General features: G+C 41.7%; 1 protein-coding gene across 2 annotated transcripts in view; it reads right to left on the reverse strand.

Moving 5' to 3' along the window:
* Window positions 1–1,186: 1,186 nt before the first annotated feature.
* Window positions 1,187–25,120, reverse strand: part of Wasf1 (WASP family member 1) — a 46,402-nt gene continuing 22,468 nt past the window's right edge. The window contains exons 2-9 of one of the 2 annotated variants that reach the window (XM_050120566.1): window positions 16,559–16,719; window positions 12,705–12,839; window positions 8,597–8,750; window positions 7,399–7,516; window positions 6,136–6,305; window positions 4,884–5,063; window positions 3,097–3,725; window positions 1,187–2,053 (exon numbers count right to left, since the gene is read on the reverse strand). In XM_050120566.1, the coding sequence (XP_049976523.1) occupies window positions 1,896–2,053; window positions 3,097–3,725; window positions 4,884–5,063; window positions 6,136–6,305; window positions 7,399–7,516; window positions 8,597–8,750; window positions 12,705–12,839; window positions 16,559–16,691 (1,677 nt within the window). In that variant the 5' untranslated portion in view covers window positions 16,692–16,719 and the 3' untranslated portion in view covers window positions 1,187–1,895. Of the gene's footprint in view, window positions 2,054–3,096; window positions 3,726–4,883; window positions 5,064–6,135; window positions 6,309–7,398; window positions 7,517–8,596; window positions 8,751–12,704; window positions 12,840–16,558; window positions 16,720–25,120 lie in introns of both variants that reach the window. The other variant, XM_050120565.1, reaches the window with a different exon arrangement.

A 25,120-nucleotide genomic window follows, 5' to 3' on the forward strand; every position in this document is an offset into this window, starting at 1 on the left:
CGGCATTAGGAGGGTTGAGAACCACTGTTCTAAACAAAGCTATCAGAAAGACTGAATCAAATTTTTTATTTAAACCATTGGGAATTTTTTATACACAATTGGGAATTTTTTATACACAAACTGCACTGCAATAGCAATATACAATGATAAATTTAGTTCATCATTTTTGTTTTATAAACACCACAGGTCACTGGTTATTTGTTATATACCTCCCATATTATCCCGCTAGCGAGTGACTACGAATCACCACTTAGTTCCCAAAGTGCATCATGAAATAACTCACGTCAAAACTTAGATGCAAGACAATCAGCACTCACTGTTTGCTCACAAGCTCCCATGTCTGCGGTCAGGCTTGTTTGCCTGCTTACAATGTGCCAGGAAGCAAGCGACCCTGGGCCCAGCTGCTTTACCACGGTCTCTCCTTGGTGTCATTCTCTACAAGGTTGCTGATCCACAGGACAGCCCAGAGATGTCCTAGGAGGGAGGGGGGACGGGCATGGGGAGGAGGTCGAGGTGTAGGATTGGTAACTTCATTTTAGCCACATGCACCTTGTCAGAGCAAGTCTTTGAGACTCCCAGACTCGAGGAACACAATGCACCACTTGATAAAGATCTGGAAATTGAACTGCAAAATGTAGATACAAGCAAGGCCCAAGAGTGAGGCCACTTAAACAAAATAACTGACTTGCCTTAACTCCATTTGGTTTAAAGTTTCTGTTTGGTTTTGTTTGTGTTTTTTGAGATCAGACCTTACCGTGCAGCCCAGGCTGACTTCAAACCCTCACCTTTGCCAGTCTTCAAGTGCTGGACTGCGCTGCAGCCAAGCAGTCACAGCTGGTTCTCTCAGCATCTTTAAGACATTACCGTGCCTCCCTGTCACCTTGAACTGCTGCAAACACAAGCAACTCATCCTTACACAAACCTGTCAAGTGTGGTGATAAACCGACAATAAGGCGCATAGGGGACAAACAGCAATAGGAATGTCAAGATAATAATGAGCCGAATTATAATTGTATAACTTCAGAAAAGTATGGCATAAAAGTTCCCTTGCTTAGTAAGAGACAAGTTATATTTTAAAAAGCCCAGAGGACGTACACAGCTGAAGTTGTCCATGAACTCTTTCGTACACCACTTATGCGTTTAGAAGCAGCCTTATCAACAGATGCATTCACAGAGCGACACTGGGAACCTTTAAAATGAACCATTTATTACATCAGATTGTTATTCTCACATTATGTAAGTTACACGTATGCTTATTCTGAGTATCTCACATGGAAAAAATTTAAACTTCTATAGGCAAGCAAAACTGTACCACACAATATATAAGTGGGAAAGGGGTTCTGCTAAAGGTTCAAATAAGGCAAGTATTTAAAACAATAAAATGATAACCAAAAAAATTAACCATTCCTTAAGAGAATTCAACACTACAAGCTAAATGTTCTTTCTGTGTATCCATATAATCGAGGCAGTGTTCTTCACTGAGAACATCAGGAAACGGAATAAGGCTCATCAACAGACACAGCTGCCCTCGAGGTTTCCTTCTCAGGTGCTTTCTTCAAATTTAAAAAACAAATCACAAAGTGCACAATTAAGGTATATCAAAAACTGAATCAGCTACTCTAACAACGGCTGCCCATGCTTAATACTTAGTGGTTTATTGGACCAAATTATATTTTTTCCGGGAGTGGGGGGGAGAGAAGATAAGCCACTGTAAAATATTTAGTTTGAAATATATGCTAATACTTTTCATAGAAATCAGAAGTTATGGAGGAAAAGGGTTATTCATTATGAGGAAGAGGAAGCAAAACACTAGAATGACCAAACATCTTCAAAGAACAAGCGCCACAAGGACATGTGCATTCAGTCCCGCAGTCACAGCAACACGAGCAACCTTCTTACTCCAGCCAGTCTACTTCGTCGAACTCCGAGTCGTCTTCCGAGTCACTGTACTCCACGGCAATGCGGCGAGACAGGATGGTGGCAACGTCGTTCTCAATCCGCTCATGCTTAGCTTCCTGCTCACGCTGCTCTTCGACTTTGCGTAGCTGAATACCTGAAACAGCAAAGCCGAGCCAGTCAGTTAAAATCAGAATGCGAAAACCAGACACAGTCCTTAGCGATTAAAACTAAAGGCGTCTGAGGAATACTAATGGGAAAAGAAAAAGCAAACTCCACTGAAAATGAATCGGAAGGAACTGGGTTGGAGCTTTAAGTCTTCATCTGTAAATCAGGTCCTGAACCCCCAGCTATTCCTGGGGGTATCTGTACTTCTCTACCATGCTGTCATACTTCACGCTCATCTGTAACCAGATGACACACTTCTACCACCTCGAGGGGCAAATCACCTGCTGAACATGTCTTCTGCGGCCTTACTGTCCCCTGTACTTGAAGGAAAGGCGCTATCATTCTCTATTTTCTTGATTCCCGCTTAGGAAACGCTGAATTAACAAATGAATAAACATGATTGTCCTTGCTTCTAAGTGAAGACCCTTAATCCTTTAGCGGTATCTGGCGAAACAGATGTCAATTACACCCCAAATAAAAAACTTCTGCACTGAAAATATTTTAAGGAAGTTATTAACATACAGAGGGGGAATTTTTATTAAAATTTCTATATCACAGAAGTCCAATGCTGTAAGTTTCTTCTTTCTTTTTCAGACAGCCTCATGTAGCCCAGGCTGGCACGGGACTAGCCACAGCTAAGAATAACCTAGAACTTCTGACGTTCCTCACACCTCTAGCTCCCCAGTGCTGGAGTACAAGTGTGCGCCACCGTGTTCAGTCTTGTGTGGCACTAGGGCCAAGGGCTCTGTGCACGCTAGGCAAGACCTCTATCAACCGAACCACATTCCCAACTCCATGCTTTCTATTCTCATTCATCTTAAGAAACCTTACCAAGTATCAAAATAAAATAGTTAAATGTTTTATTTTTCCTGAAAGTCACTTAAAATATGGAAGTCCTGCTTCTAAAATCCCATTTGTACAAAAACATGGCCTCCTAAAAGTGTATAAACGAGGAACCCAACACTGTCCTAAGCATCCAGAAGATTTCCAGTGCTACCGTGACAACGCTTCCCACGGCTCTGAGGAGATTACCTTTCCATATCGCTTCCAGTAGCACGCTCCTTGCGTCACTGATCACAGGTAGGGTGGATGGATGACGCTTTGGCTCAGAAGCAGGTATAACTTGTGATGGGGGAGACGGGGGCATTAATGGAGCATGGGGACCTGGGGCAGTAGATGGAGCTGGATGTAGCCCAGAGGGAGGATGAGCAAGAGCTGCAACTGTGACAGGTGAGGATGGCCGAATGCCAGGTGGTGGTAGAGGAGGCGGCGGTGGGGGTGGAGGCAGCCCCTGGACTTCGCCTTGTGGGAGTGGATGAACCGGTACAGTCTCACATACTGGGGCAGCTCTAGCTACTGGTGGAGAAGGCTGGACTAGAGGAGGAGCAATGGGAGGAGGAGCTGGGTGAAGAACGCCAGGGGCGATCTGCAGAGGAGCTGGCGGTGGGGGCACTGCTGGGGCTGGCAGAGCAGTGGCTGGAGGGGGAGGTGGGGGAGGGACTGGCGGGGGAGGAGTTGAGGTCATCGAGGCTCTCAAGGAAGAAGTTGACAAGGCGGATGGAAGAGGTGGTGGAGGAGGTGGGGGCGTGGGGCTCACAAACACCGGTGTTCTGCCTGCAGCTGGTGACTGGGGGCGATTCTCTATAAGACCTGTGGCCGAGCTGAAATGACAGAGATCCTCAAAGTTACTGAGCCGGAAGCTAAAAGGAAAACAGCTGTAGGAACTGTACATGAACACCAGCAGCTCCACCAATAGGCCCATTTTCACGTTCCTATAGAAATTTTACACTATTTAACACTATTTCTAAAGACTGAGAGCTAAAAGTGTACAAGAATGTGTATCTATTAGAGAAAAGGAGATTTGGTTTATAATAACCCAACTTTCTCAACACCTCAACACTGTATGCGGCTTTCACGTCCACTCGGGAATTTTGAGCCTACTTTAGTAAGTAGTGTCCAACGCTGCACTGTGACAGCATTGTAAGTCTACAATGCAACCCTTCCACGCTCGGTGTCTGCACGCATACTTATGGCAATAGTGGCCTGCAATACTGGCTAATGTGATGACGGTGCGTTTGTACGCAAGCTGCTGAGGCTCACTGTATGTCATTTCACTGAAAGCAATGCCAGCTCATTAAAACCCACAAAAGGAAATTTACAGTCCCTTTTCTTCCTGAGGCTGGTATACCAAATAAGTCAAGTGATACGAGGCTTTTGTGGTCTGTTCTATTTTAAACTAAAAATGGTAAAGCTGGGCTGTATTTCGATTAGAAAACTTCTTTAATATGCCCATGTTAAAAATGTCTAAGTGTCTAACTGACCACATTAAAGTTCAAAATAGCTTTACTGAAATATTGCTGTAAGAAACTGCCTATTCTCTCTGAAGTTAATAAAATATTTTTCTTAATATCAAACTAACATCTTTGGCCTCCATATTTTAGACCTTTATTTTATGACGTTGTAAACATTCCTTTTTTCTTAATAAACTGTGTAAGATAACGCTAGTTAACAAAGCTGCAAGTACATGAAAACACGAATCTTTAAAGCAATTAGCTAAATGTCCCCAAGAGAATGAACCTGTTCTCATCAGAGGAAAGCAAACACATTTTCTATGCCAGAGGCTCCTTGTTTATGAACTTGTTTTGTTTCAAGCGGTCATTTATGGCCAGTCTCTGGCTGCTTCCACACAATGATAGCAGACTAGAGCTCTTGTGACAGAGACTACTTGTCCACAAAGCCCGAAATGTTTACCATTGATCCATTAAAGAAAAAGGGCCATTGGTGCCCAAGACAAAGTATGAAGAGGTTGCCCTGCATACCTGATACAGGTGGGTATGGGTTTTGCATCTCCTGCCCCATGCATTGGCGGAGGCGGAGGTGGCTCATGGGGTCTGACTAAGACCCTTTCCTCCGCTCTGGTCAGAAGTTCACTCATCTGGCTGAAGGGCAAGGCAGAGAGTGAGTAAGATCCGTCCATGTGATCCACGTATGTCTGAGGCCTTAAAGAAAGAGACAAAAGAACAGTGCTCTGTTAGAGAAATGAAATGTTACCTGAATGGTTTTTCTTTGGAGTGCCAGTAGTTTATTTCTGTGAATAATTTTTAACCAATGATTGACAAGTAAAATATAAAAACTGGAATTTATTACCACTTGGACATTGGTTTTCTTAAACTAATGGCTTCTAAAGGTTTTGTGAACAAAAAAAAACTTTCTCTGGTTCTAGCGTTCAGCAACATGAGATTTAGACAAAATCTTAGCTGAGCAACCAAAGATCTGTATTTACCAACCGCAGTGCATTCTGGGAACAGAACTGGATTAACAGATGTGCAGAGCGTGTCACAAATCAGTCCACTAACACTGGTACAGGCCAGACAAACGCCTATGTTTAACTGGAGCAGAAATGTGTACCTACAGACTTTTGTTTGTTTAATTTCCTTTCTTTCAGTGTCTTTTAGTAATATAGCTAATATTTCAGTTATGCCTCTAATACTGTCCAAGTGTTGCTCGTTTCTAATAAAATGAGAATGATAATACATATATAAATTCCGACAGAAACTTGAAAGCAGTGTGTTACGCTGGCATGTCACTTAGCTAGGACCCCTGGCCACTGAGAAAGAAACAGGACCTAGTGCACATGTCTGTAAGAGAAGGTAGCAATTCTGTCTGAAATTCCTGATATATCTGAATTTGGGGACTTGGAAAAAAACAGAACTGGTTTCATATGCGATAAATCAATACTTCAGAAATATTCCAGACACACTTTACTATGGCATTCAACAGAGTCTACCTGAAATATTGGGAGGAAGTCTCAGATAAAAGCTAAAACAAATCATAAAACTATCTTCTTTAAACATTTCTTTCTATAAATGGCAACATGAAGTCCACCTGTGGAAAGGACCTGCCGAAGGGGGTTGGGTTTCAGCAGGTTCAGTGGTTACGGTTGAAAACATTTCTATTACAACAGGGCCTTCTTCCAACTCCACAGCTTGGGAGCCAAGACTTAGACATACAGAGAGATATTATAAGTAAATCCAATGTTTAGCATTCATTCAGAAACAAAATAAAAGGAACCTTGTTTCAAAATGAGAGGCCGGGCCATTCGCAACTTCAATATGCTTGTGTAAGAGGTCAGCGTCGTCTTCGGCCAGCTCTGGACCCTGGGCCAGCTTCTGCCATTCTCTCCGCCTGTCATGAGGAGCTCTTGGCACTTTTTCGGGTTCATGAGGACGATCTAGATTTTTCTGCTATAACAGAAGTAATGAGACAAAGCCAAGTGGTGAAATGCCAAATACTTAAAAAGGGGTTATAGTAGTCAAGATGAAATTCTAGGGTCAATGCTTAAAAAGGCAACGCCAACACGATATAGAAACCTAGAGCCATGCTACCTGTACGTTCTGAGTTAAAACCGACCAGATTTCGCTGTAATCCCAGTTTCTCACCACGGTTTTACAACTCAATTTCAAGTCGAGGGATTAGATACAAAATGGTGTGTGTGCCTAGACTTAAGGCAGAAAATCCTCTGGGCGCAGACAAGTCCCTAACCCTTACTCCCATACCTACTATTAACAAGGGTCAAAGTTTACCACGGGTGACAGAACTATCAACTCCTGGTCAAATAACTAAGACGCTAAATTATCTGTATGGGAAGTGGACAAAAATTACAGTCAGGGGACACAGCATAGGAAAAGGAACAACAAATATCAAATGCCCAAAGGGACAAAGCAGGTAACACGTATGGCGAAGCCTGTCAGGTGTAAGACGGGGCATGCTGTGAAGTAGATAAGCAATGATTCACAACCCTTGTGCTTAGCAAACAAAACCTGTGTTCGGGAGCACTTTAGCTTGCCAGTCACCGGACTGCAAACTCCAGCTTGAACACAAGGGTACTGTCCAGCACGTAAGACTCTAACAAGAGAGTATTATAGCGACTGAGGAAAGCAGAGATAAACAAAGGCATAATGCAGACAGCCACTGTGCCAAGATACAACTTGTTCCTTCCTTCTTTAAAAGTCATTAGCAGGAAATAAGGCAGATTCAGGAAAATTTTACCAGACAGTGGAAGACGGCAGCACAACAGCCTGGCAAAGGAATTTAGTGAGGGCTCAACAACCTGTTGGAAACAGTTAGCACACATGGTGTTGCAGAAAGTGCTGGCTTGATTTCCCGCCTTTACTCACTTCTACATAATGTTCCTTTGTTACCTGTGCGGTGAAGGACTTTAAGGCAAGGGCCCAATGAAACAAGACCATCAAAGTGTGGGTTAACCAGGTTTCCCATGTGCAGCAAGACACGAATACATAAACGTAACGCCAAGCTTTTGAATCTCTTTAATACCTTTTGCTTTCTCTTTTCCTTCCTCTTATCCTCTGTATCTTGCAACATCTTTTCTTTCCACAGATCAAAGAAATACGAAGGATTGGTATAAAACTTCAGCCCTTCCTTCCCATCGTCCCTGAAATACAATATGTCCAACACCAGGTGTTAGGTGAGAGAGAAGACAATCAGACAAATTTATCACCGAAACCTGCTTCCCCTCACACCACGCCCATTATCCAGACTGTGACACATAGCAGGTTTCTGTCCTAGGCATGGTGCAGTGATCTTGACACTCGAGGCAATAGGGTCACGAGATCGTGTCTCAAAATGAATAAACATTGCCAAAACAAAGCACTGTGTATTTTTTATAAATAAATCAGAAACGAAAGCACGGAAGATGAAAAAGCAGAGCTTTCCAGAGCTGATACTGTAGTTTAAAGTGCTGCTGTGCAACAGCAAGGCCGCCTTTGCTGAGTGAGAGACTCCTAAGTCCTTTGAGAAAGGTTAATCATCAGAAATGGTTCTGCCGGAAAGCTAAGTCTGGAAAGCAGGCGCATAGCTTAGAACAGAGACCTCTGCCGTGTCCACCAGTGTTCTAACGAAGTTAGCATCTTACTAAACCCAAAAGCTGCTTCTCGGTTTTCAGTTCGACGTGAGCACTCACTTATATCCGTCAACCTGCCTACTGAACCGCTTCAAATGACAACTCGAATGTCATTTTCTCAGGACATGTTGTACATCTCAAACTGCCGAGTTAAAAAATCCTGTGAGAGAAGTCCCAAGAAACACTAATTGCGGACTTCACCGGAGTACGTGGAGGAAGGCATTAAACAGATACAGGAAGTGAAGAGAGACATATCAAGAACAAGGAATGCAACAAGCATGGTTGTGAGTACTGCGGAATTTTTAGCTTCTTTTTCCCAAGATTAGGAATAAAACGAGAAAGACAAGGGCAACTTTACTGACACAGTTCCACGGCAATCACTTTGCTGGAGGCTCTTCATAACAATTACTTGTACCTGTTGACCAGGCCCTGTCTTCTGTATGTCAGAGCCCGGGAAGCTCATCTAAAGGATAAATAAAGGTTTTCTGAAAGTAACAGGTAGATACGCCATTCTGTTGACTCGAACCAAGTGAGATTAAAACCATGTGAATCCAGCATTTAAAGCTGAAGTAGGAGAGAGGCGGTGGGGTTTCTGACTGATATTCTACTGACCTGTAGGGAGTGAGGATATTGAGCGGTGGAGGCTGCTCACAGACATCGTAAGTCTCCTGCAATGGGATGGGCAAAGTCTTGCGGTCGAAAAGCTGCTGATCTTGAATTGTGGAACTTCGGAAAGCCTTTCTCATCGTGATATCTTGCAAAGATACTAAAACAAAAATCCCAGATTCATTTTACTTTCCTAAGACAACCCAGCTGAATGACGTCTCAATACCGCATGTTTATTGTGCGCCTTCGGTGACGTCACCTGTCAGGAGCCAGTCTAAATATTCTATCATAATTATCCATAGCTTGCTCTGTCCGATCTTCTAGGGGAGTCTGGACACAACTTTTGTTTTCTCCAGCTCGGAGAGTCCTAATGATAAATTTCCAGTATTTCTTTTTCTTTGCTGGCCGTTCCTGCCCACCCCCACCCAACTTAAACTCTGTCCTTTTCTCTGTCATCTTTCCTACCTCTTCTATTCCTCACTAGCTTACAGTCAGAAGTACTAATCAGTGAAGGAACTAATACCCAGTGACAGTCCAGGCTGAACGGTGTTGACTTCTTGCTATGTATACTATAATATCACACGTGTGTCGTCTATATTAGTTTGACTTTAGTCTTATTTGTACTATAATAATTTCTACCTATGCATAAATTTTCGGGAGATTTTAGACTTTCTTGTACCTTAGTGTCCCCAGTAATTGGTACAGCACAATCACACACATGATGATTTAAAGCTAATTTCATTAACTTTTGTGCTGTCCAGCATATTAAAATAAGGTATGCACCAGAATACTGCAGTTCTGACACCTAGAGTGACTTCTTCACATTAAAAAGCTGGGCAAAGCCAGTATGATAGCGCCCAGCACTTGGTAGGTGAAGGCAGGAGATTTTGCCCCAAGTTCCGAGACAGTGTAGTTTATAGAGTGAGATTCTATCACAAATCAAAACTAGAAACAAAAGATGAAGATATCTGATATGCTGAATATGTGTGACCGTGAGTATACAAATGCTGTATACCACAGCAACGCCAGTAAGCAATCACAATTTACAACTATAGTCCCTAAAATACCATACCGTTTCTTACAAATAAAATCTAAGAACATCTGGATTCGTACAGCAGCGGTCTGCGGTCACAGAGGGACTGTGTTTTCAACAAGTCCACAGTCCCAGTTTGCGACAGACGCCATTTATAAACATCAGAATACAGTTTAGAGACAGGGGAAAGAAGCTTCCCCTCCTGCCATCAGAGAGTAGATCCTGTGTGGGATGGAGGCTGCCACTAATCTTCATTTCAGTCAACCTTGCCATCTCAGTGAACCCAAAATTGCTTTTCCATCTTTAAACACAAACAGCCAAAGCCAGAAAACACACAACAGGCTCAGCAAATGAGGCTAAGCAGAAACAGGACTGATCTGGTTTCGAGGCTAACTTCCCACAATCCACACACTGTTTCCAGGCAGGGCAAGGAACAGGGATCATTGCTGCTGCTCCCTCACTCAATTCATCAGTTCTAACTGGTGACCAAACAGAGCCTGATGGCAAATGCCCAGAGCCATTCTGGTAAAAGGATATAAAAACCATGCACAACAGGAAGTCCCTTCCTACCTCCAACTCTTCCCCGTCATATCGTACTGATAAACACAGCGCTGTGACAATGTCAGTATCTTATACTACCTCAACAGTGTTATAGACACAGTAAGTATGTCAGCTCAAAGTGTTTGCAAACAAAATTGGATTAAATATCATTGCATTCATTTTTATAGCTTTTTAGACATTTTCTTAATTACTTGGCAGTTCCATGGTTGCTACCACTTAAAGATAATTGAAAATACTTTTTTATCATACTCTGTAGTTTAATTATATGTTCATAATGTTATTTTCTTTGAATTCCCATTGAATTTCAAACCCCAGATTGAATCACAAATCTCCACAAAACAATTCCAATTATTCACATTCCAAACAGTTAAGTGTTCAGCTTTTAGATTCAGAATTATTCGCCACGCTTCAAATCTTTTAAAGGGGCTACAGAGAAAATAAAGGAAGCCATGTATAATCCCACCATGCTCGCACCTCCAGTCACATACTGGCATTGGTACTTTCACTTAATGATGGTGTTCAGATATTTACTAACATTTAACAGCATGAGAGTAACCAGAATGCAATAATATATGCGACAAACTGTCAGGGAAGAAAATCAATAAATGCAATACTTAAAAAGAAATAGCATTTTGAAATTAAATGTTATTTTTTGCTACACATGAAAACGGAATTTATACAGGAATTATTACATGACATACATTTGTAACTAAATGTTAAAAAAGAAAATGTTGATATAAATTATACTTGAAAGTATGTACGCTTATAATGGATTTCTCTACACTAACAATTAGATATATTTCAAGAATTTCATGAATGTGATTAATGTACACAAATATACTTAAAAAAAAAAAAAAGCTCTAAGAAAGACAACTTACGTGCAAAACACTCATGGGACAGAGAATTTGGACCAAGAACATAGGAACACTCTTACAACTTCACAATAAAAAGATCATCCAATTTTAAAACGAGGAGTTGAAGGAAAACAAATAGGGGGAAAGAAATGAATGGCTATTTCTCCAAGAAAATCCACACAGGGCTCTCAGCTCGGTGTCGTCAGTCCTCAGCGGAATACAAACAGATCTAAGAACACAGCGGAAGACGCTGGTCACTAGAGACCACTTCCTATGCCATCCACTCACAGGACATGCCCGGAATAGGAGACTCCACGGAGACAGTAGATTAGTGATGAGACTCAGGCGGCGTGGAGAAGGGATGTGGAGTGGGGCCTCTTTATGGAAGGTAAGAATGGCCTAAAACTGGCTGCAGTTACAGAGCCTGATTAATATGCTAAACAGACCTTGCTGAACTGTATCTCAGTTTTAATGAATGATGTGCGTTAAGATTAATAAATACTCATTACAGTATGCCAAAAGGAGTTGTTCAAGATATCCATCCTAACATTCTACTCTTTGCTTTAAAAAAATTTAATGTTCCCAATGTTTACATTTAGATCTATAACTTGAATTGATTCTAAAAATGTTGTTGAGCAAAAAGTTTGATGAGTATATTATGAAAAATTCACATAAATAGCTCTCTATAGTATATAAATGAAAATTATATTCTCAGTTTCATTTCTATTTATGGATTTATAAAAGAGCAATCTGTGCAGTGGTGGCATATACCTTTAAACCCAGCATTCAAGAGACAGAGGCAGGCGGAGCGCTGAGTTCAAGGCCAGCGTGGTCTACAAAGTGAGTGTACAGCTACTACCACCACCAGCAAAGGAACTTGTGAATTTTCAGTGTTTTGAGGCATCTTAAAAATTAACATGCAAGGTATCTACAGAAGCATAAAGCATTTTTTGTTAAACCACTAAAATTTCTACCATACTAAATAGCAATGTTTTTTTTTCTTAAAATAAACCTTATATTTCCATTTTATTCTTGGCATAGAACAATTTGGGGAATGTTCATTTAAAGCAGACAGTAGCAGCCAACTAAATATCAAGGTCATAGTTCAGCAATACTACAAAGTCACAGTAAAAGAAGTTACATCTAAACCTTTAGATTTCAGAAACTTTTTGCCGGAAGGTGGTGGTGTACACCTTTAATCCTAGCCCCTGGGGACAGAGGCAGGTGGATCTCTGTGAGCTCAAGGCCAGTCTAAGGAGCTAGTGCCAGGACAGGTTCCAAAGCTACACAGAGAAACCCTGTCTCAAAACACAAAGCCAAATAGTAATTTAAAAAAATATTTCAGATACTTTTCAAATAATTTTAGTTTCTCAGACAAAAAGCACACAAAAAAGAAGGGAGAAAGAACTTAAGAAAGTCTGATCAAAATAGCTTCATGCATGTCAAAAATCAAGAGATAAATAGTATACCCAAAAAAGTGTTTTATCTTCATTCATTCATTCATTCATTCATTCATTCATTCATAGAAATGGAAGTCAAGCTTACAGCGCGGCAGTGAAGGTCAGGGATAGACTAACAGATTCACACTCAATACTGTTCCTAAACGCACACTCATCTCCTCTGTTTCCATACGATGTAAAGGAAAATGCACCAAGAGCAGACTTACATTCTTCTTCTTTAGGGTCCAGCTGTGTGACACTGACAGACAGACGGTCCACGCGCTCTTGCAACGAGTTAACTCTGAACGAAAAACTATGTGCTTCATTGAATAATTCTCCAAATATGTCTTCCGCATACTTACCTAAGCAAACATGAAACACACCACAATGTAACAAACTGTGATCTCATTCACAACAAGCAGTTTCAGAGTTAAAAGTGCTGTCCTGTCACACAGGGCATTTCTCTGGGGCTGCCTAACACCTTCAACCCTACCCTAGGGCTCAGCAATGCAGGGGGGAGGGGCCGGGGAGAGGGGCTGGGACAACTGATTCCAAACCGGCCTTACTACATATGCTTGGTGACCTGAGTCTAAAATAGGAAGACTATTATGCAAAAACACATACAAATAAGGTATGTTTTCATTCCATAATCAGGGTAAATATACAGACTCTGCTAGAGTGGGATTTCAAGCCAGAGGCAGAATACAAGGCTATACTGTCTTAGGAAACACAGAAGCAACACTTTGGAGAGAAACATTATCTTCTCTTATTATAAAGTCTTTTAAAAATCAGCAAAAAGCTGAAATTCTTTAACTTTTCTAGTCATATATATCCTTATTACAAAAAACTAGAGGCCAAACGATAACCAGAAATCCCCTGAAGTTCACAAATTTTAAACAGAGGATGATATTTAAACAAATATGAAAAGCAATTTAAAATGCAGAGTAAAAACCGGGTGGTGGTGGCGCACGCCTTTAATCCCAGCGCTTGGGAGGCAGAGGCAGGCGGATCTCTGTGAGTTCGAGACCAGCCTGGTCTACAAGAGCTAGTTCCAGGACAGGCTCCAAAGCCACAGAGAAACCCTGTCTTGAAAAACCAAATAAATAAATAAATAAATAAATAAATAAATAAATAAATAAAATGCAGAGTAAGCTCAAATCTGTCCTTCATTTACAGTGAGGCACTCGTATCAATTCCCTCAACTGTCAAATTGGAATAATAAATATAAGATATATGTTATTACATGGCAGTTATATTTATAAGTACATTCGTATAAATAAATATTAAAAATAAATTTTAAAAAATCTAGCTCCAAAGAAGTTTTAAGGAAAGACGACACAGGCACCAAGAGTAACCCGGCACAAGTAAGATTCCGCAGCATTGGTTTAAGAGCCTATAAGTGAGAAAGGCGGCTGTGGGGTGGGACAGGGCTCAAGGTGTCCCCAGTCAGCATCCTGGCAGGTGAGAGAAGCATCACCAATGGGATAGAGATGCAAATGTTAGGGACACAGAGATGTGACTTACTACTTCATCTCTAAAAGTCATCAGTTTAAAACCAGGAACTTTCATAGATTACACGCCTGAAATTATAAGCAGGGTTTTGGATGAAATGCTGGCCAGTTTCTTGTTAGCTGGACACAAGCTAGTCATTTGGAAAGAGGGAGCCTTAAAACAGCCCCCCCCCCACACACACACACCAGATTGGCTGTGGGGCATTTTCTTGACTGATGATCAACAGGGGAGGGCCACACTCTGGGTGGTGCCACCCGTGGGCTTGGTGGTCCTGGGTGCTCTAAGAACGTGGGCTCGGCAAGCAAAGAGAGCAATTCTAGGGGCTCTGCATCGACTCCTGCCTCCAGCTTCCTGCCTTGAGTGATGGATAAAGTGTGATGCCATCTGGTAGAGTTGCGGGTTGCAACGAACCCTTTCTTCCCCAAAGTTGCTTATGACCCTGGTGCTTTACCAGAGCAACAGAAAACCTAACTACAACAGATACATTCACATTTTCCTGGAGAAAGGATCCGTAGCTTTTCAACATTAAAGAGTCCATGACACTCTCCCCGAGAAGCTTAAACGCCGTAACACTGATTGATAGCATCCCATCCATTCTCTATATTCCTCACATCTCGTATCTATGTCCCTTCCGCTCCTAAGAGGTGACAGATCTGACGTGAAGCTGATGTGTCTCTGCAATGTCATGATCTAGGGAACTAAGCACAAACCTGGACTCTGCCCCCCGTCAGTCGTGAGTCACCCATGTCAAGTCACTTCAACTCTCCCCACGAACACAGGGTTTTTGCCTATAGTCTTTTCCTTCTCAAAATATTTCATTCTTTAACGACCCATTTCAATCCGTACTTTAATTAGGAGGCCGTCTTAAATCAAAACCCACCTATGATTGCTTTTTAAAGACAGTTCCTGCAATCTACAGTTCATTTGAACGTTAATTATATGCCTTCTACTCAGAATGGTTCCTATACATATTTGAGATTCTTCAACTAAATGAGATGTTATTTTGGGACAACAGCCACAAATTTTTAACATTAAACAGAGAATTCAACTTCATCTTCCAATGGTCTGTCTACTTACTTTGTCTCACAAATCCAGCCTACCCAGTCCCTCTTCTACTTTCTAGCCTATATTATCTACCTAGAGTCTGTGGTTTAGACAGATGGCTCCCTGGAGGTTTATGTGCTGAAGGCCTGGCCTTTGGTGCAGTGGCAGTGAGATGGTGGAACACTACAAACTGGAGACCGGTACAAGGTGATTAAGTCATGGGGCCATCTTTCAGAAGTTAGCGACCCCTTCTTCAGTCAGCTGGTACCTTCCGTTTCTCCATCATATTCGGACACAACCAAGTGGGCCCTCACCAGAGGCTGATCATAAGGCTGCTCAAACTTAACTTTCAACTTTAAAAGGTATGACCTAAATAGATCTTTCCTTATAGGTATCCAGATTCAAGTATTTTGTTATAGCAACAGGAAAAGAAGTAATACACTCTGTTAACTTATTTCCACATGAGAGCAAAAACCAGACTTTATTAGCTCATTTCAGCAGTATGGACAGACTGTTTATACTGAACCACAGGAAGGAGAGCAAGACACCTCTTAGGTGATTAGAACTGTAATGGCTAAGAGACAGCAAAACAGAGAACAAGTTTATAGAAAGTGAATTTTAAATTTTCATTAATTATCTATTACAAAGCATAATTATTTTCTAATAGGGAAATATACACTGTTTACTGGAATAGAGATGTACTTTCATTGAGAAGTCAGGGGATGTCCCTAAACCACGTGGAACACTATAATTTATGGTCATTGCTCTGTTCACAAACAGTTTTTGCAATATCAGTGGTGTAAAATGGAAAATCAGAATTGTCAAGAGCTATTTTAGTTGCTTTTTGTATGTTTGTCTGCCTACCAGAAGCCGAGTTCTCTCACATCATGGCATGTTTAGACTCTTGGTCCCACATTCTGACGTCCCTAACACAAAACTCACAATACTGGCCTAATCCTATCGCTGGTGACAGCCTTACCTTGCTCTCTATATCTCTGACAATACGAAAATATTTTCTTATGTTAGCAAAACATATTTTAAAAGAGATTCTAAAGTCCCAAAACATAAACAGCTGAACGCCCCAGAAAAAGAAAAGAGAAGCAACAACCAAGCCAAGTCCGACCCTGGCTCTATCTTCCGCCCATCAAAGGCAGAGACAGGCGGATCTCTGTGAGTTGGAGACCAGCTTGGTCTACAGAGCGAGTTCCAGGACAGGCTCCAAAACCACAGAGAAACCCTGTCTCGGAAAACAAACAAACAAACAAACAAACAAACAAACAAACAAACCACATTTCCACAGCACTTTCAGTGACTCTAATCACCATGTGATGTACTGTTTTGAGAGATTCTGTTAACAGGAAGAAGAAATTACCATTAAAACTCTTGACTTTACACAGTGATTAAGTTCTCACGGTAACGGTAAGATCTCTGTATGAACGCCCTTCCTGCACAAGTACATTTTCTGAACACGGTAAGTCCAAAGCAAATTCTAGTCTGCAGTTCTGAAGTTGATATAAATACTTACTTAGGCTACTCAGCTGTCTAATTATATTTGCCAGGGAGATGTTGGTTACACATTCCAGTTCATTCTTAATGCCCCTGGGCAGCGCTGTATGGCACAAGTGCCTAGGATCAATGTTTCTTTTCACCAGTGGCATCTTGAGATCAACCGCTGTACCAGCTCACCTGTGACACACACAAAGAGAAATTGGTATTATTCTGCTGCAAGCGACACAGAGCGACACATTTAAGACTGAAGTTAGGCACTGTATGAAGACAACGTAATAGGTCACCTGACCCGAAGACACCAAACTCATCTGTTAACTATTTCTTTGCAATTATTAGAACGAACACACACACACACACACACACACACACACACACACACACACACAGAGACAGCATCCTTTTAAATCCTCAGATCAACACCCGCCCCGCAGGAATTCATACTGTTGTTATTTACCATCTGTACTATGTAAATGGTGTAAGGTCCTTGCTAAGGAAGTCTAAAAAAGCTGAGAACAGAGCACCAAGTTTATATTTCTACATACTGCAACTGTGCTTAACAGCTCACCACCTGAAATCTCATCAAACCTACCAAATCTTAATTAAAGTTCTGCTTCTTTGAATCAGTCTGTCCTCACTTGGCTGACTCCTATGTGGCGCATAAATTTAGCATGTAAGGGCTCGTCAAACATCGCGTCTCCCGATACAGTGGTTCATATTTCACTGACCAGAGAATATTAACTATGAATGTATAAAACTCGAGCATCATTAAGCAGTCTAGGTTACAAATCAGTCACTAAGAGATGCATCGTGATCAGTGTGAGCAACCGAAGTCAGTTTGTTGCGCTGTGAATATTGTTCACTCATGGACAGCAAAGCTTTTAACTTTGACGCCTTCTTGCCTGCCATCTTAAACACACACAAAGTTTTACAAAACGGTGGAGGAAAAGGGGAGCTGACAAAGACAGCGGAGCAGCAAACAACACGAAAGAAGATAATGCTGAAAACGCAATTCAAATATAATCTAAATGGCATAAAAGAACAAATGGCCAACTTGAAATGTCACTGCTGCCACTGCCCGAGAGACTCTGCAACTGGAAGAACTTAGCAAAGGTCAATTTATGGTCACAAATGAGAAATGTCTCTGTGACAAAGGGGAGGGAGTATGTTCTGCAGAGAGCAGACTCCGAAGAATTTCACATTAAGGGAGGTCTCAGCGCCGTGGCACTGAGGGAAAGGATCATCCACGGGAGGCTGATTCAAATGCAGCAGAGAGAAGCTGAGCATTTGCCAAGGCGCAGAGAAAGACGCTCACTTGGCTAACTGTGCTTTTGTGAGCTGCACAAGGCTCGCACTGTTCAAAACACTCGCAAGATCTTTAGTAGGAAATCTTTAGTGATTCTAATGGTTTAAGTTACACTTTACTTACATCCAGTCAATTTTACTTTGTAAAAAAAATCCTTATACTTTTTAAACAGCAAAAGAGTTCTTAATGCTTTCTGGCTGTTTTAAATGTGTGGGTGATGTGTGTGTATGGACGCAGACATGCACGTGTGGCCGGCAGAGAACTTGGACTCTGCTCTCCTTCAAGCAAGGGCTATGGGGATCAAACCCAGGTTTTCAGGGCAAAGCACTTTTACATGCTGAGTCATCTTGCCTTCAAGATACTGCTTTGAAGAAAACAAAAACAAAAACCAAGGAACATTAAAACATCATAAAGAGTATAATTCTCCCTCAGATTAAGATCATTTCCTGTAGTCTCTGTTGTGTGTATCTGTGTGTACATGTAGGCCAGAGGTCAATACTGTCTTCCTTAAACACTCTCCACCTTGGTTTTGAGACAGGGTCTCTCCCTAAACCTAGGGCTGGAAGACTCAAGGCCACCAGGTGCTCTAGCCCCAGGGACTCCTCTAGGTGTCTCCCAGCTGGTGTGCCTGCTACCCTAACGGTTTATGGCGATGACAGGGAGCTGAACATAGGTCCTTGTGCTCACGGAGAAAGAACTTTACAGACTGAACATCTCTCCAGCCCCATTTTTTTAAACACACGCGCGCGTGTGTGTGTGTGTGTGTGTGTGTGTGTGTGTGTGTGTGTATACGCGTGCGCACGTGCACACGACTCAGCCCCCAACTCTCCTCCTCGGTCCCTCCTCACTGTATTCCAGACACTCTAACCACCCTCCTAAAGTCCTGTCTTCACACGCTCCTCTGACTAGGCTGCCTTCCCTCTCTCATCCTCACATTGAGACTATACTCAGCACCTTCTCTGAAATCTCACTGAACTCCCCAGGAAGTAACCACCTACTTCTGATGTCCTCAACTTTGACCCATATTTACATTTAACAGAATTCTATGAAGTATATGCTATTTATTAGATTGGGTTACGTATTAAGACTTAAATGAAAAAGTTGAGTGAACCAAAATCTTGCCTTATCCAACTTGTATTCCTACTATCTAAACAGGTGAAGATCGGATGATCAATATATAAGTGGAAGAAAAAGCAAAGTCACGGCACGTAAGTGCAGAAACAATAAACTCCTTAGGTCACTGCGAAGGCAGACAAGCACACACACCTTCCTACAGCAATTACTATTTAAAGAGCCGAGGGGTTTTATTTGCATAGGAAAGGGATATATTAAGGAAAATGTCCTATAGCTGCACCACAGGATCAATGTTTGCTTGTTTGGGCGGCAATAAAGCAGGGATGTGACTCATTTCTCAGGCACCTTTAGACTCCAGATCAGAGGCTGAGGGACGGTAAACACATACCTTCTGATGGAAGATGCAGAAAAGGTTATGAAGTAGTTTCCAACGTTACTGTGATGATAAAAGGGAAATGGCGTTCAGTGTGTCTACAAAAGCGCCTTTGCATACTGTGAAGAAGCCTGTCCCTTCCCTTTACTGCACTTTTCACGCCATACTCATTCTTCATTTCCCTGTCTAAACTGCACTGACCATCTAATTCAGCTATCTGAATCGTAGCGATAAAAATGTAAATAGCGGCTATGAAAATGTCAGATTCCTAGTTTTAGAAATCCCTGCACCACTTTCAACATAGCACCTTCTGTCAGATTAAAAATAAAAATTAATTACCAAACAAATATGAGATCAAATTTATTTAATTGTTTTTAATATACTGCAAACGATATTTTATTTAAAAGCAATACAAAATTACATAGAATGACAACGTCTTTTAACAATGTTTGACTTGACTCTGAAGGGGATCTTTTATCTAACAAGAAAGTCAAAATACATTGTGCAATAACATAAAACAATTCATTTCTGAAATTGTTACACTGTTCCCCTACATCACAGGTAAACACACTACCATAGCAACCCCTACTTTCTCACTATTATATAACCCACACGGCTCTAAAGATAATCAGCCTACTGGAGATATAAAAACCTAAAACAAACCTCAGGTTTTTCAGATATATCTCCAATGTTCTTGGCAAATAAATTATCAACTACTGATGCAAACTTAATGATATGACACCTAAATAGACCAATTCTTAAATTCTTAAAAATCTTAACTTCTTAAAATTTTAAGATAGAAATTTTAGCTAAAATCTAAGCAATGTTTTTAATTAGAAAAACACACCTTTTATGAACACGTTTCTAAACCCTGTTGTAGGCTGTAATTTAAAATTTTAATTTAGCCGCAACAATGCTGAAGATAACAGGTTTACTAAAGTAGTAGATCAAAGAAAGCACAACTACAGAAACCCAACCTCGGCAAAATGTCTGACGGCGTTCAAAACTAAAGCTGCACTCTGGTGACTACATTACTAACTTTCTAAGTTCTTTTACGTCTGTTTTCTGTTGACTTTTAATGAGGCACACCTATGTATAAAAGCATAAAGCAATATATATATAAGCATCGAAATATACAAAGATGAGATACCACCATGATGGTGAAACTTTAGGGGAAAAAAAAACCACAAAAACAAGCTATACAAACTCAGAATTCAAAAAAACTAGCCTATAGAGAAGCCAGCCACAGGCCCAGCAGGGCAGCTGGGTGCCTGAAGATGGATGCTGAAAGTTAAAACCTTCCTTTTTAATTTGAACAGAAGAGGGGAAAAGATATGGGAAGTCCTTCTGTATACGTGTTGCTTTTATTGGTTAATGAATAAAGCTGTTTTGGCCAGTGGCTTAGCAGAATAAGGCAAGGCAGGAATTTCAAGGAGATAGAGGAGGAGAGAGTAGGTGGAGTCAAAGAGAAGCCATGTGGCCACCTTAGGAGACGAGACAGATGCCAGACAGAACCTTACTGGTAGGCCACAACCACATGGCAATACACAAAGATGAAAAGAAATGAGTTAATTTAAGATATAAGAGCTAGCCAATAAGAAACATGAGCTAATAGGTCAAGCAGTGTTGTAATAATTAGTTTCTGTGTAATTATTTCGGGTTTGGGTGGCCGGGAACAGCTGAGCAGCCTCAGCCAACAGGTGTCACTACAGTGAACAGGTATGTATTGGGGAAATGGTAGCTAAGAAGTAGCAGAGCGGTTTGAGCCCAGTGGAGAAAGCGGAACTGAAGACACAACGTTGGAGAGGAACTGGCTGATAGGTGCTGTCACCTGGGGCTCATGTGATGTCGTCTGGATCTGTGGCCCTACCACAAACCAGGTCTGTGTTGATGTCCATGGCCCGTGATACTTCGGAGGGCTATGCAGATGCCCATGGCCATGGTGATGTCTGAGGGGCATGCTGCTGCTAGGGCCATACTGATCTGAGTGGCCTGAGCTGCTACCTGAGGCCATGCTGACATTAAAGCCCAAGCTGCAGCCAAGGGCCATGTGTGGATCTGTAGCCTTACTGGAACCTGGGTCTGTGTTGAGGTCTGTGGGCCATGTTATTACCAGGGCCCTCTGGGGAGAGCTGGCCCTGACCCTTGCCTGAGGGGTGGTCCCAGCAGAGGCCCAAACTGACCAACTCAACTGGCACCCAGGCCCATATCCTGGGTTTGGGTTGGCACACCCCAACACCTACCTCATCTATGAGCCGCTGGATCCCGTGAAGGGACTGGATCTGTGGGACCATAGCCACAGGATCTACAGGACTCAGGGCAGCAACAGGATACCCAAGAGGAGTTTTGATGAGGGTCCAGTATTTATGGTGTGCCAAAAGTCACAGGCCTTGAACCAGACCAACAACTTCACAAGCAGAGCTGTTTGGAGCAAAGGGTATGTTGTACATCATACTGTAGTTCCCAAGGCCATTAGGACAAACGAATACGTGAGAGAGGGGTGGGAAAGAGGAGCTAAGTGTTTTGTTTTGTTTAATTTTCTTTTTTGGGGGGAGGCTACTAGAGTGGAGGGCAGACATGGAAGGACTGGGAAATAAGTAGGATTGGGGTGCATGGTATCAAATTCCCAAAGAATCAATTAAAAAATTATTTAAAAATAGCCTATAAAATTGTTGTGCACGGTTTTATTCTTTGGGATTTTTAAGGGGCCCACCACCGAGCTCCCAAATAAATCACACAGAGGCTTACTCTTAGCTATGAATGCCCGGCCTTAGCTTGGCTTGTTTCTTGTCAGCGTTTCTTTAAATTATCCTGATACATTTTCCCTCTGGGTGTTTCTTTCTTCCTTCTGTACCTCTTACTTTCCTTCTTACTCTGTGGCTGTGTGGGTGTCTGTCCCCTGACATCCTCCTCTTCTTGTTCTCTTACTCCTCATCTTCCTCATTTCTCCTATTTATCCTCTCTGCCTGCCAGCCCCACCCATCCTTGCTCCTGCCTCGCTATTGGCCATTTAGTTCTTTATTAGATCATCAGGGTTTTTAGGCAGGTAAAGAATCACAGCGGCTTCGCAGCATTAAACAAATGCAGCATAAACAAAAGTCCCACACCTTAAAATGACATTCCCCAACATAAAATTATTTAAAATGCTGAAAGGAGCACAATGCAAAAATACCACTGCTTAATGACTGCAAAATAATTAGAACCAGCAACCACTTTTTAGTTTAAATGCAAAAGGTCATGCATATACCCATATATTTAAAGAGCCCCCAGCTGGTGACAGTATTTGGGAGGCCACAGGACATTGGAACAGGCCCTGCTGGCAGAGGTGGGTCTATAGTCTGCCCGATCCTGGTCCTCTCTGCTTCTTAGTCCTCCACCACGTATTTCTGCAGCCACAGAACTGCTGTCATCCCTGCCCCACCAGACAAAAACAACGCCCCAAACCCCCAACCTCCTGTAGGTTACTTCTGTCAATACTTTGTTAGAGCGATGAGAAAGTACCCAACCCGTCCTGCTAACGCAATTACACGCGGAGCATAAGGATCACCAGCGTTTTACTATGGCATCAGCCGTCAGCGACTAAGTTCTAGGACTCCATCAGTGATCATGTCAGTCAAACAGGCAATGACCATTTCAGCTGTTTCTTAGTTAAAAAAAAATTACCATTATAAACAGACTTAATTTGCTTTAGTTTTCTCTGAGCCATCTCCCCACCTGAGAAAACCTGGAGATTAGAATGGATTTAATTATATGTAATAAAATAATTAAATAATTTGTTAAATGAAATAAAGAAGAAGCAAATAAAACAAGCTACACAACAATCCTAACACTGACAGTCTCAACCAATTCAAGAGAGCCGAAAGAGGCAGTGCAGACAAGCAGCAACTGCATCACCAGATCCAACTTTATTGATCCCATGTTACTCTTCAAGAAAACATGGATTTCTTAGGTTAATAAACCAGTACCGAAACTTTACAAGTCTATATTATTACAACAAGGTTATTTTCAGTAGCTTAAGAGATGTTACTTAGAAACTTGAGATGTCTGCACCACCTGAGAAACAAGATCAAGCACTCTATACTAAAAAAGTAGCATCTTGAGGCATTTGAGATAGTGCAGCCCCTGCACTAAAAAGGGTAAGGCAGGTAGGACCATGGTGAGTTCAAGGCCAGCCTGAGGGACAAAAAGAGTTCTCTCAGAGATGAGCCTTGTCAGGTAAATTTATTTACCTATTATGGCACCGACACCTGGCTCAACAACTCACAGATTATTGAACACCAATGACTCAGGGGCAAGAAAAACACAGGCTCTCTTTGGATTGATAGGATCTAGTATCTAACTATGTAAGATCTATTTCTTTCTTTTTGATATCTTGAGACAGAGTTTCTCTGTGTAACAGTCTTAGCTATTCTTGTAGACCAAGCTGGTCTCGAACTCACAGAGATCTGCCTGTCTCTGCCTCATGAGTGCCAGGATTACAGATTGCTCTCTAGCTGATCTAATTTTTTAAAAAAGATTTATTATGTATATAGAGTTCTGCCTGCAGGCCAGAAGAGGGCACCAGATCTCATAATAGACGTTTGTGATTCACTGCGTGTGTGCTGGGAATCGAACTCAGGACCTCTGGAAGAGCAGCCAGTACTCTTAATCTGGGAGCCATCTCATCTGCCCCAGGGTAGAAAATTGCATGGTGTATTATCACCTTTTAAAGAGCAAAAACGTCTTTCAGACTTCTGATACTAACATTTTATGTTACTTAGATATATGCAAATATATCTTTGCAACTCCTTATACAACATGAAAAGGAGGAAACTACAAAGCCAAGAAATTCTAAATAATATTGCTTAGTATGAAGAGATTCTTGAGCTCTTAAAGCACTGCCTGCTAGAAGAACTGTGTACTAACTGCTTCAAAAATACGCTTTACTTTGTTGATGATGTATGATCACAGCCATTTCTCTGAAGAAAGTCAATTTATACAAAACCCAGTTGATGCTAGTCTTACAGTGTGAAAATACTAACACAGGAAGCTTGCCTCTATACTAGCACCATCAAACTGAAAGGTTCCAGTTAGACCATATTCCACCAAAGTACGTTACCATAATCATAAAACACACTACAGTCACATGACATGCAGCCTTCTAAAAGGTTCAGAATACGCTTTTACAACTCCTGTCAAAGTAAACACTCAAACAAAACAATAACTAAAATAGAAACCCTTGAGCATCTACGAAGATGTCCTGGGTGAGAACCATTCTAGGCCAAGCTAAGTATGTGCTCAAAGAGGGGAGCTGCGCCCCTGGAGATGAGGAGGGGCTGGGAGCACAATCCGCTTCTCTGTGCTCTTCTGACCACGCTCCAGTTCTTAATAGTAAGATGACTCATACAGTGTGCACTTTACAAAGACATTTTCACAGTTCTTTATTCAGAGAATAAGTCAAATTTCACTGAAGAAACATAATTATTCTTTTTCCCAAGCCAAATGGAAAAACATGTAACTCTAAAAGCAGCAGCGTGTGCCCTCGATATCACAGAGTACAGACTGCCCACAGACTCCTGGCACGTGACTTCTGCCCGGACATGAGAAATTCACACTTGATCCAAACAGTTTGTCACCTTCAGGCCAGATCTCCTCTTGAGATATATTTCCAGATATTGGCTGTCTGTCTTTTCTTTCAAGTCTCTACTAAGAAAACTCAATATCATGAGCCCTATTTTCCTGCAGAAAAAAATAAAAAGTCTGGTCTTTACTGTTAACAACTCCGTCAAACAACAGCCAAGGCAGAAATGCCGTGTCCGATTTGTACAAACTCTCCACCTTTCTAGAAC

The sequence above is a fragment of the Alexandromys fortis genome, unplaced genomic scaffold, assembly GCF_014885135.2.
Source record: "Alexandromys fortis isolate MF-2015 unplaced genomic scaffold, M_Fortis_MF-2015_v1.1 scaffold_175, whole genome shotgun sequence".
NCBI classification, from domain to species: domain Eukaryota; kingdom Metazoa; phylum Chordata; class Mammalia; order Rodentia; family Cricetidae; genus Alexandromys; species Alexandromys fortis.